Source organism: Amblyraja radiata, chromosome 2 (genome assembly GCF_010909765.2).
Source record: "Amblyraja radiata isolate CabotCenter1 chromosome 2, sAmbRad1.1.pri, whole genome shotgun sequence".
In the NCBI taxonomy this organism is placed as follows: domain Eukaryota; kingdom Metazoa; phylum Chordata; class Chondrichthyes; order Rajiformes; family Rajidae; genus Amblyraja; species Amblyraja radiata.
Genome location: NC_045957.1, coordinates 95,340,008 through 95,358,147, shown reverse-complemented (window position 1 = coordinate 95,358,147; position 18,140 = coordinate 95,340,008). Strand labels below are relative to the sequence as shown.

The window sequence follows — 18,140 nt, the reverse complement described above, 5'->3', positions numbered from 1 at the left end:
CTCTAAACTAAAGTACAAATAAAATATTCAAAGTACTCATCCATGTTTGATTTCATGTGTTGAAGTGGCTCATTGCTAGCTTCTGTGATGGGAAAGGGTTCAGAAGAAAACCAGAGGGGATCAAACATTGCCCAAATGCTCTAATTCTCCGCACCACCTTTGCTGAGGAGGAAGCAAGAGAGAAAGAGCGCAAGCGTCTAGTGTAAGAGAGCTACGTAGATACAATAAATGTTTTTCATTCATTTTATTTTGTATATTCCTGGGAACACTTGATTTCTATTTATTGACCAATGACGTGAGATTTAAAATTATTATTGTGAATATATATAAATATTATGTATTAATTGCAGGTCTTAATATTATTACACTGGTCAAGGACATGAACATCCCCTCCCACTTGAAGATAAAAGCATGATCTTATTTGAATAAATAAGGATTGCACTTGCTTCAAGCAAAAATATATATGTTTAATGGCTCCAACATCTCATGGGGATTTTTGCAAAGAGAATTGTTCAGAATACCATTGAAACCAAGAGCAACCTGTGTCAAATAGAGTCAAACGCAGAAACTCAATGGTCACTGATATAAATATTCCCCTGCTTCATAGAGATGCGGTCAGTGCAGAATTTGCCGATTTGGCATAATTAATTTAATTGCCTTCTAATCTCACTGTACAATAAAGCAGAAGAAACAAATTGTCCAATCAGGAAATACTAAACTTTTAATGAATGCTGTTATTGTTACTGATGAACAATCTCACTGGCCCTGAACAGTTTCATTAGTTTGAAAATAAATTTAAATATTAAAGATTGTTAAAAATTAAAACAAGATTGGTGCTTTGCTATGGAAGTTTACTTATCATACTACATGAATCTCCCAAACATTGTTTCCATTACATATAGATGATGTTTATTGCCTGTTTTTTATTTCTTGCTATACCAGCTGTGAATATTCTTCTAATTGATTGGTTAGCTGGGAACAAAGAGGGATCTGGCATGGGGAGGGGGTGGGGGGTGCCGGTGGGGGGAGCAAAGAAGGGGTGAGTACTAGTTGTAACTTTGACGGGGCCTTTGTGGTGACTCTAGTGTTCTGTACAAAAACAAAGAATTTCACTGTACCTAGGTATGCGACATTAAAGTATCATCATCATCATAGCTTGCTTTCTGCCGGCTAGTTTAATGGACAGCACAAATTCCCATAGGAAGCAGCAAATTGCAGAGATTGGAAGCACAATGTCACAAGTTGATCAAGATCATTCCTTTGATGTTGACGATAAGGTCCAGCCTGTGTCCTTATTTGTTATACCTGAGTATGAATTTGTATGTGTGTTTTTGTAAGAGAATTAAGTTTAAAATTCTGGAAAGAAATAAGTTTTGTCAATAGCAATAGATTGCACTCTGAAACTTATTGCCAAAGAAATCAAACATGGATTTACATTCTCTGTTTTCTTTTAGCCTCTTTGAAGATGAAATTATGTCCCACATTCCAGCACATGCTTTATTTCATCCAGGATACAGCTACTCACCTCGCTGCTCCCCTGGATCCTCACCACAAAATTCCCCAGGTGAATTGGTTTAAAGCTTGGGTTTAGTATTGGAATTCCATTATATGCACGTATATACACATCTATTGCAACCTGAAGCAAAAAAATCATCAGCTCACAATCAAAAATGGAACTCGCATTCAAAGTGGTCATTTTCTGCAAAACGAATATAGGCGACTTAAAAGAGACGAGACAGCAGATTATCTGGAAATTCACAAGTTCACCTGGTTTCATTCACTAGATGAAAGAATTATGCCGCAGTTGCAATTATTCTGTCATTGTCAGATCTCACCTCAGAATATGATTAGAGGAGGTGAAAGATTTAGATTAGAGTTGTGATGAGCAAAAAATCATTTCTGGTAAATCCATATGTATGGATTTCTCTCACTACAACATCCTGAAATATTCAGCTAACAGTGCACAATGATGGTTGCTGAGCAGTGACATCATATCCCTGGCCCAGCTATGTTGTCCCGTCCCCTATTGCCAGCAGGAGCTTCATTATGTTTCAGATGGGATAAAACCTTTAATTAAAGTCTTAACCCTTTAAAACCTGTTACAATTCTAGAATTTCCTATTGGAGTTCTGGTTCTAAACTACATGGTTTATTTATCAATTACTTGAGATATTAGAACAAGAAAAACTAAGAACAATGTAAAGAACATATTTTGGATGCAGCCTTAATGTTCCAAATTTATTTTATTCTTACGGTTAATATTTTTACAGTTTTGAGATAGGTTGAGATAGAAATCCACAATTTTGCCATTTTCTGAGAAATAAGCAAAGAAGATAGCTTTCTCAGATATAAAATGAAACCCTGACATGAACATGGTTGGTGCAAACGTTATCTGAGCCAAAGTATTTATAACATTTTTAGTAGCTAATCTGAACCTGAAACACATTATTGGATCCTGTCAGGCCCAGGTCAGGTGGAATGTTTCTAAAGTGTTGTTCACATTCACCCTCACAGGTTACACTGACTCGCATCAGCAAAAGAGTATTATTCAAACTTAAGAATGGCTGTGCCTGTAGGTCAGGCAGATCATGGTATTAGAAACATAGAAAATAGGTGCAGGAGTAGGCCATTCGGCCCTTCGAGCCTGCACCGCCATTCAATATGATCATGGCTGATCATCCAACTCAGTATCCTGTACCTGCCTTCTCTCCATACACCCTGATCCCTTTAGCCACAAGGGCCACATCTAACTCCCTCTTAAATATAGCCAATGAACTGGCCTCAACTACCTTCTGTGGCAGAGAATTCCAGAGATTCACCACTCTCTGTGTGAAAAATGTTTTCCTCATCTCAGTCCTAAAAGATTTCCCCCTTATCCTTAAACTGTGACCCTTTGTTCTGGACTTCCCCAACATCGGGAACAATCTTCCTGCATCTAGCCTGTCCAACCCAGTTGGGCATCTATTGCAATCTGTCATGTATACTGTAGCAGTGAGGTATAAACACATTGATGTTACAGAAATGAGGAAATTCTGTATTATAAAGAACTATTTTTAATTAGTCACACAATCTGGAAACTGGAAATGAATTTTGGAGACATGGAAATTTGTTTTTTACATTTTGTTTGGCAGGTATGCAGCGTGCCAGTGCAAGGGCTCCTGCACCATACAGGAGAGATTTTGAAGCTAAACTGAGAAATTTCTACAGAAAACTGGAGGCCAAAGGTTATGGGCAAGGACCAGGAAAGATTAAGTAAGGGCACCACGTTTTGTTCATGATTTCTTCATGATGTTGAATCTATTTTGCAAATTCATACACCAGCAGCATGGAGTTTTGTAAATCAGAACAAAATAGAAATTTGGGTTTAATTGGGCTTCATTGAATTTATTATCGACAAAACTTTTCATGGCAGATTGCTCGGCATTCAGTACTTGACATGCACCTTCCACACAAGCTACATGACAAGAGCATGACATGGTAACTGTTCAACATGCTGAACACTCGAGTAACTATGTAAAACGCTTTAGAACTTTCAGACCGTGATGAAAAAGACATGAAGGCATATTTTATTCTTCCCTTGCAAAAATGCACCTTCTTCCAGAAAATGCTCTTTATTTGGAGCAAGGGTAAATGTTTGAGCCAATTTTATAAAAAGTCATGACAGATTCTGTTTCAATTGTTCAGCTGTGTTGTGCAGTTTCATTTTGGAAAGTGTCTCGTGAAGAGGAGGCCCATTTAAGAGATGTGTTATTCAGTGAAAAACCCGATTTTAAAAATGCCCACACTTTCTCCAAGAAAAATAATTTGGGACTTTCCAAATAGAGAATACATATGTTTTCAATTGCAAAAAATGAAATTCCTTACATTAAGAATCCTGCTGGCAACAGTTCTGCATATCCAGCTATTTCTACCGCTTCACTCTAGCTCTGCTCTATCCATTGCAGGTTAATTATACGGCGGGATCACTTGCTGGAAGGTACCTTCAATCAGGTTATGGCCTATTCACGCAAAGATCTCCAACGGAACAAGCTGTATGTCACCTTTGTGGGAGAGGAAGGGTATGTAGTTTCTTCATCCGTTTATCACTGATTTTGCTCAGTTTATTTGGAATGGAATGGAATGCTATTTATTGTCATTCAAACCTAGGTTTGAACGAAATTACATTTACTACAGTTTTTTACATTACAAAAAAACCCAAGACCCACACTTAACACAGTTTACATAAACATCCATCACAGTGAGTCTCCAACACCTCCGCACTGTGATGGAAGGCAAAGTCTTATCTCTTCCCTTTATTCTTCACCTGAGGTCCAGCATTCCAACTGCAGCATCTGGGCGAACTGGGGCTCCGATGTTAAAGCCCCCGGTGGACGATAGTAAGTCCTGTGGCCATATAGCCACGTGGGGCGATGTTAGGCCCCGGCTCCGTGTCCTTTAAACCCCGCGGTTCAAGCAGACCAGCCAGCGGTCCAGCAGTCCAACTGCAGCATCTGGGTGAACTGGGGCTCCGATGTTAGAGCCCCCGGCGGACGATGGTAAGTCCCCGTGGCCGCTAACCAGCACCGGTCGATGTTAGGCCTCACTCCGTGTCCTTTAAACCCCGCGATTCCAGCAGGAGAAGTTGCCGTTACGGGAGCTCCGAAAAGCCGTCTCCCACCAGGGACCTGGAGCTCCCGATGTTCCTGTCCACCGGGCCTGCAGCCGGAGCTTCCGAAGCTCCAAAGTCGGGTCGCAGCCAAGCGCCACCACAGCTCTCCCCGCTCCGAAGACGGCCAGCTCCGCGATGTCAGGTCTGCAGCTCCGCAACTGGAGCCCTCCGCGACTGGAGCCGGTGGCCGCCGCCGGCTCCACGATGTTAGGCCCAACGACACCGGAGACCCGACAGGGAAAAGGTCGGGTCCCCATACAGGGAAGAGACTAACGGTTTCCCCCACATCCCCCCCCTCCACTAAGCTCAACACATACATTTAACAAGACAAAAATAAAAAAGAGACGGACGACTGTAGTTGAGCCGCAAAATATAAGGTGTTATATTTTGTGTTATATTGTTTATCAATACTAATGGAAAACTACTGTAACCTTTTCAAAGAAAGTTCACAAAAAAAACTCTGATCATTAACCCCTGACGCCAAAGTGTACCTAACTCTGATTAATCCATTTGATTTTGTGGTAAAGGTTCCAGATTTTCAGTGACTATAGAGATGCTGCCTGACCTGCTGAGTTATTCCAACACTTTGTGTCCTTTTTTAAATGACCTCACAATATGTCTAACAGTATCTATACGGTTTTATGCAGCTTCACAGTTCAGTATAATTGACGAATAGCCAAATAATATGATTTCCTATTCTAAAAACAATATTCAAGAATTTATGTACTTCAGAAATCCATTCCATAGAATATAAATCCCAGGCAAATCCACAGGCATGCTGTATCAATCTTTGATATTTTCCTAAATCAGCATATTTTTACCAGTTTACTCTTCACACAATCAGAAGTTACCTCAGCCAGTCTTGTTTAATAAAATCTGATTCCAGGAGACTGTTTTCGATCTTTCCTAACCTCTTTGTATCATGCTCTTTTACTGGAGTCTTGGGGCGAAATGTCATTGGAATTGTCCCAGGAACTTTAACTCAGCAGGGAAATGAGTAGTTGAGCACACAGGGAGCTGTTGATGGCAGGATTGACATGGGGGGGACACTATCCGATTTGCTCTATAAAGAATGCGACCTTTGTCCACCCTTTACATAAAGTAGAGAGGTGGAATGAGGGGACACTATTCTGAGATTTCTAAATGTATTGGAAGCTGGAATATTTCTGAATGCTACATATTGAATATGTTCATATATATGAAATGTCATCTGACCAGCAGCAGGTCCAATGGTGGTTTGTAATGAAGTAAATTGATTGTCAAAGAAAAAGCATTGTTTTTAACAACAGGGAAGCAGCACAGCTGATAGAGCTGCTGCCTCATAGCACCAGAGACCCGAGTTTGATCCTGTCCTCAGGTACTGTCTGTGTGGAGTTTGCATATTCACCCTATGACTGCGTGGGTTTCCCTCGGGTGCACCGGTCTCCACCCACATCGCCAAGACATGCAGATTTGTAGGTTAATTGGCCTCTATAAATTGCTCCTAATATATAGGGAGTGGATGAGTAGGTGGGATAACATCGAACTAGTGGGAACAAGTAATCAATGGTCGGCGTGGACTCAGTGGGCTGTAGGGCCTGTTTCCATGCTATATTTTTCAATAAAGCAATTAATCATAAAAAGTCAACGTTGTCTATTACACAAAGTATTGGTGTAGCCCAGAACGACCTTGGGTAAACCTACAAATCTGAGTTGGCAATCATTTTGAGCAGGCACATGCTTGCAATAATACATGCTCATCTGTCCTTTACAAATTAGAGAAAGTGAAACCACTGCAATTACATTGCGAAGAATTTCACGGCAATGCACTTCGAATCTTGATCCTTTCATAACGTTGCTGCTGTTGACAACCCAGACTACAATGCAATCTTCCTGCGCATGTTTTCAATATTATTGCTGTTGCATTGCAAAAGATTTCAGAGCACTGGAAGGCACAGCATATAAATACTTCTATTTGAATTAGTTTTGTACTGTAAAAGATTTCTGGGGAAGTCCAGAACGAGAGACCACAGCTTAACAATAGAGGGTAGGCCATTTAGGAGACGAGGAAAAACGTTTTCACCCAAAGAGCTGTGAATCTGTGGAATTCTCTGTCTCAGAAGGCAGTCGAGGCCACTTCTCTGGATGCTTTCAAGAGAGAGGTAGATAGAGCTCTTAAAGATAGTGGAGTCAAGGGATATGGGGAGAAGGCAGGAACATGGTACTGATTGTGGATGATCAGCTATGATCATTGCTGATCATCCACAATCATGTGCCGGCTCAAAGGGCCGAATGGCCTACTCCTGCACCTATTGTCTATTGTCTATTATCAACAGGAACGTACTGAGCACTGTTCATTCAGGAAAAATACAAAATTGCCTCCAAGAATTCTGCAAATTGCACATGAAAGGACGCATTTAACACCGGAACAGGGATTGCATCTTCAAGAACGATGACCAAGCCACAAGAGGAAACAAGCCCATTAAATAAAATGGTAGAATTGACTCACAGAAGTAAACTTGAGTCTCATTTAACAATAATAGCTGGTGTTGAGAATTCCTTCCAGTTTCCACCTCTGAGTTAGGCAGTCGCTTGGGACTTGGCTATCTCATCAATGTCACAGCAGTGCAGATAGATAGCCCCTCAAGGAAATTCCAGGGCTAATAAACAGAAAAAGTTTTAGAAAGGCAAGATCATGCCTGAGCTCTTAACTCAGCCTTGAAAATTATGATGCTAAAACTGTATTCAGAATAAACTGGATTCAGGATAAACTTTGGGAATGACCATGGAGGTAGAAAAACAAAAAAATATTCACTGTAGGAATCATGTAAGGGAGGTGGATGGATTTGAGTGTTCTCATGGGGTTATTTATTTATATGTATCACCTGGATTCAGAAACTAATTAGATATAATATGCTTTTGTAGAATATTCACTCATGAAATTGAGTGCAGATAATTGCAATGCGGTAGGTAACAAAGCAGTAGGTAACCATAAGAAATGTGCAAAATCCCTAAAATGTGTTAAAATAGCTAAGCACAAGATTTAAAGCAATGGAAGAGATTTAAGAGACTGTGTAATTGAGTCCAAACAATGAAGAGTAACAATCAAAAAAGTCGATATTTTATTGAACTCTATAAATAGATGGGTTAAATGCAAGTTATAAAAGACAATATTTGAATTTTCTAGCACTCTGGTCATGGCACATTTTTAATGCTGTTGCCCTGAGATTGCAGTGCACCCTAATGTGGTGGATCAGTGCAGCAACTGTCATTATCCTTCTGCAGAAATATTAACTGTGCCAAAGACATAAGGCCTTGAGTACAACTGATCAGCCCAGACTTATTTTCAGCATTTAAAATATGCCATCTGGCAATACTTTCAAGGGCCCGGATTGGGGTTTGTTTGGCATTTGTCATGGCCTGAAAGCTTGACCATCCCTAAGTCTCTATAATTGCTGCTTGAGTTTCTCCACCAGTTTGTTTTAGATGGAATGTAAATGTTCCTCTTGTAGTCCTAGAGTTGTATTGCATAGAAACAACCCCGACAGCCATCCTGTCTGTGGTGACCATCAACTATCCATCTATTTACTGGCCCTTAGCTTTTATGCCTGTGTCATGCATATGCTGAACTAGATACTTATTGATTGTTGAGAGTCTCTGCCTCCTATGCCTTCCTAGGCAGTGCATTCCAACTCCAACCACCCTTTGCGTGAAAAGTTTCTTATATCACCTCGAATCCTTACCTTAAACCTATTCCCTCAGCTTATAGACACTTCTGCACTCGAACTATGCATTTCATAATTTTATACACCTCTTTTAAATTCCCCCTTTACCTTCCCCTCTTGAAGAAAAACAAATTCAGCCTATCGAGATTCTCCTTGCAACTCAGCCTATCGAGATTTTCCTTACAACTGACCCACTCCATCTCAGGCAACATCTCTTCTGTGTCCCTCCAGAGTAATCAAAGCTTTTCTAACATGTGACAGCTTTATATTTAGATTTTTGGTTTAGAGATACAGCACGGAAACAGGCCCCTTGGCCCGCCGAGTTACCCCGAACAGCAATCCCTGCACTTTAACACTACCCTAGGGACAATTTACATTTATACTGAGCCAATTAACCTACAAACCTGTATGTCTTTGAAGTGTGGGAGGAAACCGAAGATCTCTGAGAAAATCCATGCGGTCACGGGGAGACCATACAAACTCCATACAGGCAGCACCCGTAGTAGGGATCGAACCTATGTCCCTGGCGCTGAAAGCGCTGAAAACGCTGTAAGGCAGCAACTCTACCGTGTTGCTGCATCATCGTGCCACCTATGCAATGTGCATAATATATCCAAATCTGGCCTCACCAATGTCTTATAAAGTTGGACCATAATTTCCTTGTTCCAGTATTGCATGCACTGCCACATAAAGGTTAGTATTCGGCTGGCCTTCCTTACCAACCTATCTACCGTGCTGCTATCTTGAGGAATCTTTGTTTCTCGTTAATTCCTGGGCCCCTAACATTCATTATATACCCTTATACCTTATTCATTATCCTACCCTTATTTGACCTCCCAAAATGCATCACTTTGCACTTTCACAATATTGTTTCTCAATGCAAATTAAGAAGTGAATCTCTTTGGGAATAATAAAGAGATTTAGAAACAATGATGCATTATGTTACAACTTGTAAAATATAATTGTTTAATAAACTAATATCACTGGGAAACATTACACTGGGAAAAATTGCAGAGCCTTGCCAAAAAGATAAGGAGTGGTATTAGAATGAACGATAGTGACATTAAAATTGAAAGTGTCCGAATTCATTAGAGACAAACTCTGCTGAAATTTGATTTTGACAACAGGCCAGCATTTTCAAAACAATAGGCTAATGTGGAGCCTTGGTGGGAAAATGAATGCTGCATATTTAGTCTGGGTAGATAGCAAGCTGAGCTAGAGACAGAGTACAACACAAAGATTGTTGAAAGCTAAAATTTAGCCTCATTCTGGCAAGTTTACGAAAAGTGAATTTCAAACCTTGGGAATGCCATAAGCAGCAGCCAAAGTTAATTACTTTTCCAGAGGAAGGGGGTGCCAAACTGCAAGTCCTCTTATGGGTACATTGGCAAATCCTCCAGACAAATCATTTACAATGAAGAGAGACCAGGTACTTGGACGATCAGTTGATCAAATTGAATCAACATGGACTTTTGATGATAAGGTCATAAGGAATAGGAGTAGAATTAGGCCATTCAATCATGGCTGATCTATCTCCTGCCTTCTATCCATAACCTCCAACACCTGTACTAATCAAGAATCTATCCATCTCTTCCTTTAAATTATCCACTGGCTTGGCCTCTACAGCCTTCTGTGGCAAAGAATTCCACATATTCACCACCCTCTGACTAAAGGCATTTCTCATCTCCTTCCAAAAAGAACTTTCTTTAATTCTGAGGCTATGACCTCTAGTTCTAGACTCTCCCACTAGTGGAAACACCCTCTCCACATCCACTCTATCCAAGCCTTTCACTATTCTGTATTTTTCAATGAGGTCCCCCTCATTCTTCTAAACTACAAGCCCAGTGCTGACAAACGCTCATCATAGGTTAACCTACTCATTCCTGGGATCATTCTTGTAAACCTCCTCTGGACCCTCTCCAGAGCCAGCACATCCTTCCTCACATATGGCACCCAAAATTGCTTTAGAAGGTGTTTGCAAATGAAATGCTGAAAATGAAATAAATCTTCAGAAATATATGATGGGTCATATATGACAAATCAAGTTGAATTGCAAAGAAGGTGACTAGCATGTGTCAAAAATATTGCCTGTGTTCTTATTCCACATATGATTATGAAAAAGATTAACTGGATGTAACCTTGTGTGTTGGACAGGTAATCAAATGGGAGTTGTTTGATGTAAAGAGTAATGATGCCTCATTTCTCCTGATTGACCTGATTACCATGTTGTTCCCAAGAAATCTAGACCAGTCCTTAGCTTTTAATCAAATGTGTGAAGAGTTAAAGGCAAAGGGAGAAGTAGCAAAGTGTTTTTGAGGAACAAAATGGTGCAGAAAGAGCTTGGCTAATACAGTTTACAATAGAGTACCATACCAGACCCAAGGGTGGCATATCAGAATAGAGTTTTGTGGTTCTCCTTACCAAGTTGCATTAGATTTGAGACTAGAATCTAGAAATAGATTTTTGTTTGGTAAAGGTGTTATAAAACACAAGATATGGCAGGTTTAAAAAGTTGGATTGCAAATAATCTCACTGAACAGTGGAATGAACTTCATAGATAGGTGGGTACTAAAGAGTCTTCTCTTGTTCCTGCATCCCTAATATTGCTATTAATAGAGAGAGTCTCAAAGCCAAGCAGTGCTTTGGTTGTTCTTGTGTATGTAGATCATTGGAACCTAGTGCATAGGTGTAGAAACTAATAAATAAACAACGTGGAAACGTAGCTTCCAAATAAATGAATTGGAATTCCAAAATGAGGAGAACGTACATTGTTTGGGAAAACACCATCTAGAAAGGGACATTCAGTTTGCGAACTGTTGATAAAAAAGAGTTGTCCGTATGGCCAAAACATTCTGGGATTTCATATGAAGAGCTGCCATGCAGACAGCGTGTGGAACTGTGAGAGAGGAGATAAACTTGACATTGGAGGATGGAGCAACTGAATCACCTAATTAAAATCGTCCTGGTTGGATCACTCCTTTATAAACACCCAGCTTTATTATTTGTATTTAAACTTGTTTAATGTGTGACCATTCTAAGATGTTTCCCCCTAGCTGTATATTATAATTGTATTGTAATTAATTTATTAGCCAAGTTTGTAAAAACATACAAGGAATTTGATTTGCCAGACAGTCAGCCCAACAAAGCAACAAGACACACAACCACATAAAAATGAGCATAAACATCCCCCACAGCGCACCTCGATGGAACTATCTATAGTTAGGGCAATCGAAGCTCCCGTAGCCGGCGATCGAAGCTCCCGCTGTTAGAGCTCCTGGTCGATCCCTAATGGGCCTATCCCACCTAGGCAATTTTTCAGCGGACTGAAAAACCGGCAACTGGAACGGCGACTATCAGAGTGGAACACACACACACAAAACACATCGCTTCCTTCACCAGCCCGTTATGCAGGTGCAGGCAGGGCAAGCAGGGCGAGCGCTGTCTAAAAAATTCACACGGTGCAAAGCCAAGGTGATACAGACACACACAGCGATGAACAGGAAGGTTGGCACTGTAATTAAGACGGCTAAACCACAGTTTATGGTAAGTTCTTTAAAATGAGGGGGTGGGGGGAGGATGGGGGAGAAGGGGGGAGAAGGGGGTAAAAGGAGTGGAGACAACTTTTAAGAAGCCAGAGATACACGGCTGTGAAGCTTGGCGGACATTTAACATTACCAGTCTGTTATCCTTAGTTCTGAAAACTACTGCTAGCTTTTTTTCCCCAATGAGCCAATGAAATTCACCGGTCAGCACCGGCTACAACCTACGAGAACCTCCGAGAACCTTCGACCTCCTGGCGAACCACCTACGGCACGAGAATTCTCGTGCTTTCCATGGCGGCTTCATTCTAGTCGCCACTAATTTTTAAACATGTTGAAAAATTTGCGGCGACCATAATGAGGCCGTAACTAGTTCTCAGAATGCGGGAACTCCTCGCAACCATGAAGGCAACTCCCCGGCAACTACCCGCGAACGTGGCAAACATGTGGCGACTGCATAGTCTCTTGCAGTCGCCTAAAAAGTTGCCTAAGTGGGACAGGCCCATAACCAAGGGACCACGAGCTCCACAATGTTAGGCCGCAGTGCGGACGGAGATACGATAAGGAAAATGTCGCATCTCTGGCGGGTTTCTCCCACCCCACCCCCCACATAATACAAAACTAAAGATACACTAAAACATACATTTAACAACAGACTAAAAAAGCCAAAAGAAGAAAAGGACAAGACAGACTGTTGGCGAGGCTGCCATCGTACAGCACCGCCCGTATTGTAGTTTAATTTGTTATGTGTTTCCTTTGCAGTCTGGATTACAGTGGACCGTCAAGAGAGTTTTTCTTCCTCTTGTCACAAGAGCTATTCAATCCGTACTATGGTTTGTTTGAATACTCAGCCAATGACACCTACACCGTGCAGATCAGTCCGATGTCAGCATTTGTAGAAAACCATCTGGAATGGTAATGTTTCAACCTTTCTCTACCTATTTCGTTCACAAGAAAAATGTCATTAAAGCCATTTCTCCCATCATCTTTAATATAAAAAGTACAATGCTCACAGTTATAATAATGATAGAATTGTTGCAGTACTGTACAGGCCACGTGGCCGCGAGAATCAGTGCTAGCTCTCGACAGACCTCACTTGTCAGTCCCTTACCTCCACTCTTCCGTGTAGCCTTGAAATTTATTCTCACCCAAGTGCCTCATGTTGAAAATCCTGAGCAATACTGTTTCCATCATCCAGTGACTTCCAGATCATAGCTATTCTTCGGGTATTTTTAATGTTGGTTAATTAACTACAGTAAATCGAAGCTACCTTTATCAATCCATTGTGAAAAGTTCCTTTTTTATTTACCCATTTCTTCCTCTGAATAATCTTATTGTTTACACTGACAGTAACTGTAGCTTGAATCATTATTTATCCTTTTGGTCATAATTCTTATGTAATGACATTCTGCAAAGACATTTTCCTTGTTCTTGCTGGTAGTTTTGCTATTCTCATTTGGTTTCTACCAGAGAATAAGATGACATTCTGCCTAACTATACTCCCTTGAGCAGGTGGTCACCGCACGGGATGGAGGACAGAATGGTGTGGGGTTCGGTGTTCAGCATTCAGGTTGGGATTGTGAGGCGGAAAGTGTTGAGAAAAGCACCAATGACTTGGGAAAATGACTTGCTGTAAAATATAGCTTTCCTTTGGTTTAGATACTCAGCACCTTTCCAATATTAGGACCAACACTTAAATATAAAATATCAATATGCACCCCTTTAGCAATACCATTTTGTGAGTGCTGTTATTATTCGGAATACATTCATGGGTTGAACTTCAAGGGATCTCTTCCAGTTGTTTGTTAGAACTTTGGTGGAATATCTGTGGTAAAATAGTGAATGGTGAAAATGTATGCAGTGTGCATGCCATCTTTACCCTCAGCAGATTGTGATAGTTTGAGAGAATAAACTTTATTTGCAAAGACAAAAATCGTCAGATGTTCTGACTGTTTAATATATCACAAAATTACTTTTTTATACACTGTAAGAATTAATCACAATGTTTAGTTCCACTATTTGCTGTGCTTATCCGAGAAGATACTAGATAGATAACTAAGTGCATACATTCAGATTTCCTGGTGACCAATGATCACTGTGACTATTTTGCCCTATGAGTGTGGTAGACTTCATTCCATGCAAACAGTGAAGGCCTGGGATGATTCATTATAGTCATTGCTATAAGCAGATTGTTGATATGGAATTTAAGTAATTATTTCAGAAGTAATTTTCTGCCCATATTTAATAAGAACTGTTCGAAGATGATGGGATGTTCGAACTGTTGGGATGAGGATAGGTGATTGTGAGTGGGATATTTGTTATACTGATTGTATTGGGAAGGGTGATTATAGAGTGATGGGTTGTATATATGACTAAGATACTGTATAGTATATGAGGGTTTTTTCTTTTCTTTTTCTTTTTTTCTTTTTTGTATGGCTTTGTAAATATTTGATTAGTGTATAAATGTAAATAATTTGGTTACATATAGTGGCTGGTGTACATATGGTGTACATATAGCTGCTAAATTTGTATAAGATAATTACAAGCAGTTGAATAAGGGGTGGGAATTAATAAGCTTTGGCTTCTTCCTGCTCCTTTTCGGACACATACGATTTCATTTATTTATAGATATTGTCTATGACACTTTATAAATATTCTTGTTTTGTTTTTTGTATGCTGTTTCACACTTGCTTTTTATTCTTTTATTCTGTTCGAAATAAATAATAAATTAAAAAAAAAAAAAAGATGAGACTATAGCTTTGTAATAAGCAATGACATTTAGTGATGAACCCACAAAAACACAGTTATCACATCACAGCAGATTATACAATTCATTTGAGACACTTTAATGTACAAAGCCAGTTTCTTTCCCCCCTGTGTGTCTTATTATTTTTGCTCTTGGCTACTAAGAAGAATATAGAGCAGTAGGATTACCAGCTGCTGAGAAACACACACTGACTCTGGTGGCCTTGGACAGAGATCACAGTACACTGCTAGTTTGCTTTTATGTCATGGAAGCAACCCTTGACACTTGATTCCCCATATCCTGAGAACAAAATAATTAGCAAATAAACAACTTATTTCTAACAGTTCACAAATCAGATTTACTACTAGAGATATCAAGTGGAAGATGCTCATTAGACTCGGAATAAATAGTTGATCATTATCTGTTGAGTGTAACTTATTGATGCCATTCAGTTGCACTAAATATGATGACTACTCAGGGTCAAGGAATGGAATTCAGTGACTAATTAGTTAGTTGATTTGGAACTGATACCTGTCTTTGAGTTTTTTGATGTCAGAAGTTCTCTGCTGGGAGTCTGAAAGTTAACTTAACCGATTGAGATAATTGCATGAATCATTTTATCTGGACTGGGTCTTTGAACTAAAATGTTGACTCTGTGTCTCTTCTCCACACATGTGGCTTGACCTGCTGAGTATTTCCAGCTTTTTCTGATTTTGTTCAAGAAAGGCTTTTTCTAATGTTTCACCAAGGCTTATAGGCATTTAGCACCTCCTTTCCAAAAAAAAATTATATTGACAAAAAGCAGATTCAATAATCTTCAACCATCAGATTAAATTATATCTATATTTTTCTTGCCGTTGAGTAGATTATCCTGTTTTACTTAAATTACTTAAATTGGAAAGATAAGTGGTAGCTTGAAAATGATTGAGGTAGCCCTTTGCCGTGTGCATTTCTGGTTGCCACATTGGTTGCAAGGATATGATTGCACTGGACGGATTGCAAAGAAGACTCACCAGAATGTTGCCTGGTATGAAGTGTTTCAACCAAGGATAGAGAATGAATAGAAGGTAGACACAATATGCTGGAGTAACTCAGCGGGACAGGCAGCATCTCTGAAGAGAAGGAATGGTTGATGTTTCGGGTCAAGACCGTTCTTCAGACTGATATCAGGGGAGTGGGGGGTGCAGAGATAAAATGTAGACTGGTAGGAGAACTGCAAAGTGGGAGGGGATATAGAGAGAGGGAAAGCAATGGCAACTCGAAGTTAGAGAAGTCGGGGTCCTAGGACGGAGTCGAGGGGGGAGGTATAGGGACAGGTGTTGCATCTCCTGCGGTTGCAGGGGAAAGTACCTGGGGAGGGGGTGGTTTGGGTGGGAAGGAACAAGTTGACCGGAGTTGCGGAGGGAACGGTCTCTGCGGAAAGCAGAAAGAGGTGGAGATGGGAAGATGCGGTTAGTAGTGGGATCCCATTGGAGGTGGCGAAAATGGCAGAGGATTATGTGTTGTATGCGATGGCTGTTGGGGTGGAAGGTGAGGACAAGGGGGACTCTGTCCTTGTTACGAATGGGGGGAGGGGGAGCAAGAGCGGAGCTGCGGGATATCGAGGAGACCCTAGAGAAAGCCTCATCTATAATGGAAGAGGGGAACCCCCGTTCCCTAAAGAATGAGGATATAGAGAATTGATACACTGAGTTTGCTTTCTTTGAAGCTAAGAAGACTGAGGGGGTGACCTGACATGTACACACAATTATTTGTGCCATAGAAAGGGTAATTATCGCATACCTTTTCCTCTTAGAAAAGATATCTCTGACTGGAATGCATACTGTAGGTTTAAGGGAAGGCAGGGGCGATTAAAAGGGGATTTGAGTAAGAATTTCTTTCTCCCAGGGGGTGATTGGAATCTGGAATGCACTGTCTGACAGACTAATGGAGGTGGGTACTCTAACATTTACCTCAGAATCACTTTCTTGCAGTAACCTAAATTCTTTGATTCTCTTAATGGACATAAATCTACTGATATCTGTCTTGAATATACTCATGTACAATATATACAGCTGAGACTCCGCAATCTTCCCTGAGCAGAGGATTTCTAAAGCTCACTACCCTCCAGAGGACCAAATTTCATTTTCTGAGTGGCTGACCCCTAATTTTGTGACTATGATCCTGGTTCCATGCATCCTAGCAGGGGATCTAGAAACTCCACACCCAACGTGTCAGGACAACTATGAATTTTGTTCATTTCAGTGCAACAACCCCCGTGTTCCTAATCTTGAATTTGTATTGATCCAATCTGTTTACTCTCCTCGTTCAATTAACACGCCATCCTAAAATGAACATGCCGAATTGTCGCAGATCCCTCTATTGGAATATACAGCACCCTCCATATTCTTTGGGACAAAGACCCATCATTTATTTATTTGCCTCTGTACTACACAATTTGAGATTTGTAATAGAAAAAAATCACATGTGGTTAAAGTACACACTGTCAGATTTCAATAAAGGCATTTTTATACACTTTGGTTTCACCATGTAGAAATTACAACAGTGTTTATACATCATCCCCCCATTTCAGGGCACCATAATGTTTGGGACACAGCAATGTCATGCAAGTAGTCATGTTTAGTATTTTGTTGCACATCCTTTGTTTTTACGCTTGTTTTGGGGGCTAGGCCCCTTCAGTTTTCTCTTCAGCATATAAAGGGCATGCTCAATTGGGTACTAGGTCGGGTGATTGACTTGGCCACTCAAGAATTGACCATTTTTTAGCTTTGAAAAACTCCTTTGTTGCTTTAGCAGTATGTTTAGAATCATTGTCTTGCTGGAGAATGAACTGCCGGCCAATGAGTTTTGAGGCATTTGTTTGAACTTGAGCAGGTAGGATGTGTCTATACACTTCAGAATTCATTATGCTACTACCATCAGCAAGTGTATCATCAATGAAGATAAGTGAGCCAGTATCTTCAGCAGCCATACACACCCACACCACTCCCAAAGATGAGCTGGTATGCTTTGGATCTTGGGCAGATCATTCTCCATACTTTGCTCTTGTCATCACTCTGATATGTTAATCTTCGTCTCATCTGGAAAGGGTACAGAGAGATTTACAAGGATGTTGCCAGGACTAGAAGGTCTGAGCTATAGGGAGAGGTTGAGTAGGCTGGGACTCTATTCCTTTGAGCACAAGAGGATGAGGGGCGATCTTATGGAGGTGTAGAATATCATGAGAAGAATAGATCGGTTAGATGCACGGAGTCTCTTGCCCGGAGTAGATGACTCGAGTTCCAGAGGACATAGGTTTAAGGTGAAGGGGAAAAGATTTAATAGGATTCTGAGGAGCAGCTTTTTTACACAAAGGATGGTAGGTCTATGGAACAAGCTGCCAAAGGAGGTAGTTAAGGCAGGGACTATCCCAACATTTAAAAAACAGCTAGACAGGTACATGGATCAGACAGGATTGGAGCAATATGGACCAAACACGGGCAAGTGGGAATAGTGTAACTGGGA

The 18,140-nt window shown here is 40.6% G+C and overlaps 1 protein-coding gene across 4 annotated transcripts in view; it reads left to right on the top strand.

The window, feature by feature from the left end:
- Positions 1-18,140, top strand: part of hecw1 (HECT, C2 and WW domain containing E3 ubiquitin protein ligase 1) — a 462,878-nt gene that overhangs the window by 376,991 nt on the left and 67,747 nt on the right. For all 4 annotated transcript variants that reach the window (XM_033050689.1, XM_033050680.1, XM_033050663.1 and 1 more), the window contains 4 exons: positions 1,455-1,564; positions 3,131-3,251; positions 3,944-4,057; positions 12,653-12,805. In XM_033050689.1, coding sequence (XP_032906580.1) covers positions 1,455-1,564; positions 3,131-3,251; positions 3,944-4,057; positions 12,653-12,805 — 498 coding nt within the window. The remainder of the gene's footprint in view (positions 1-1,454; positions 1,565-3,130; positions 3,252-3,943; positions 4,058-12,652; positions 12,806-18,140) is intronic.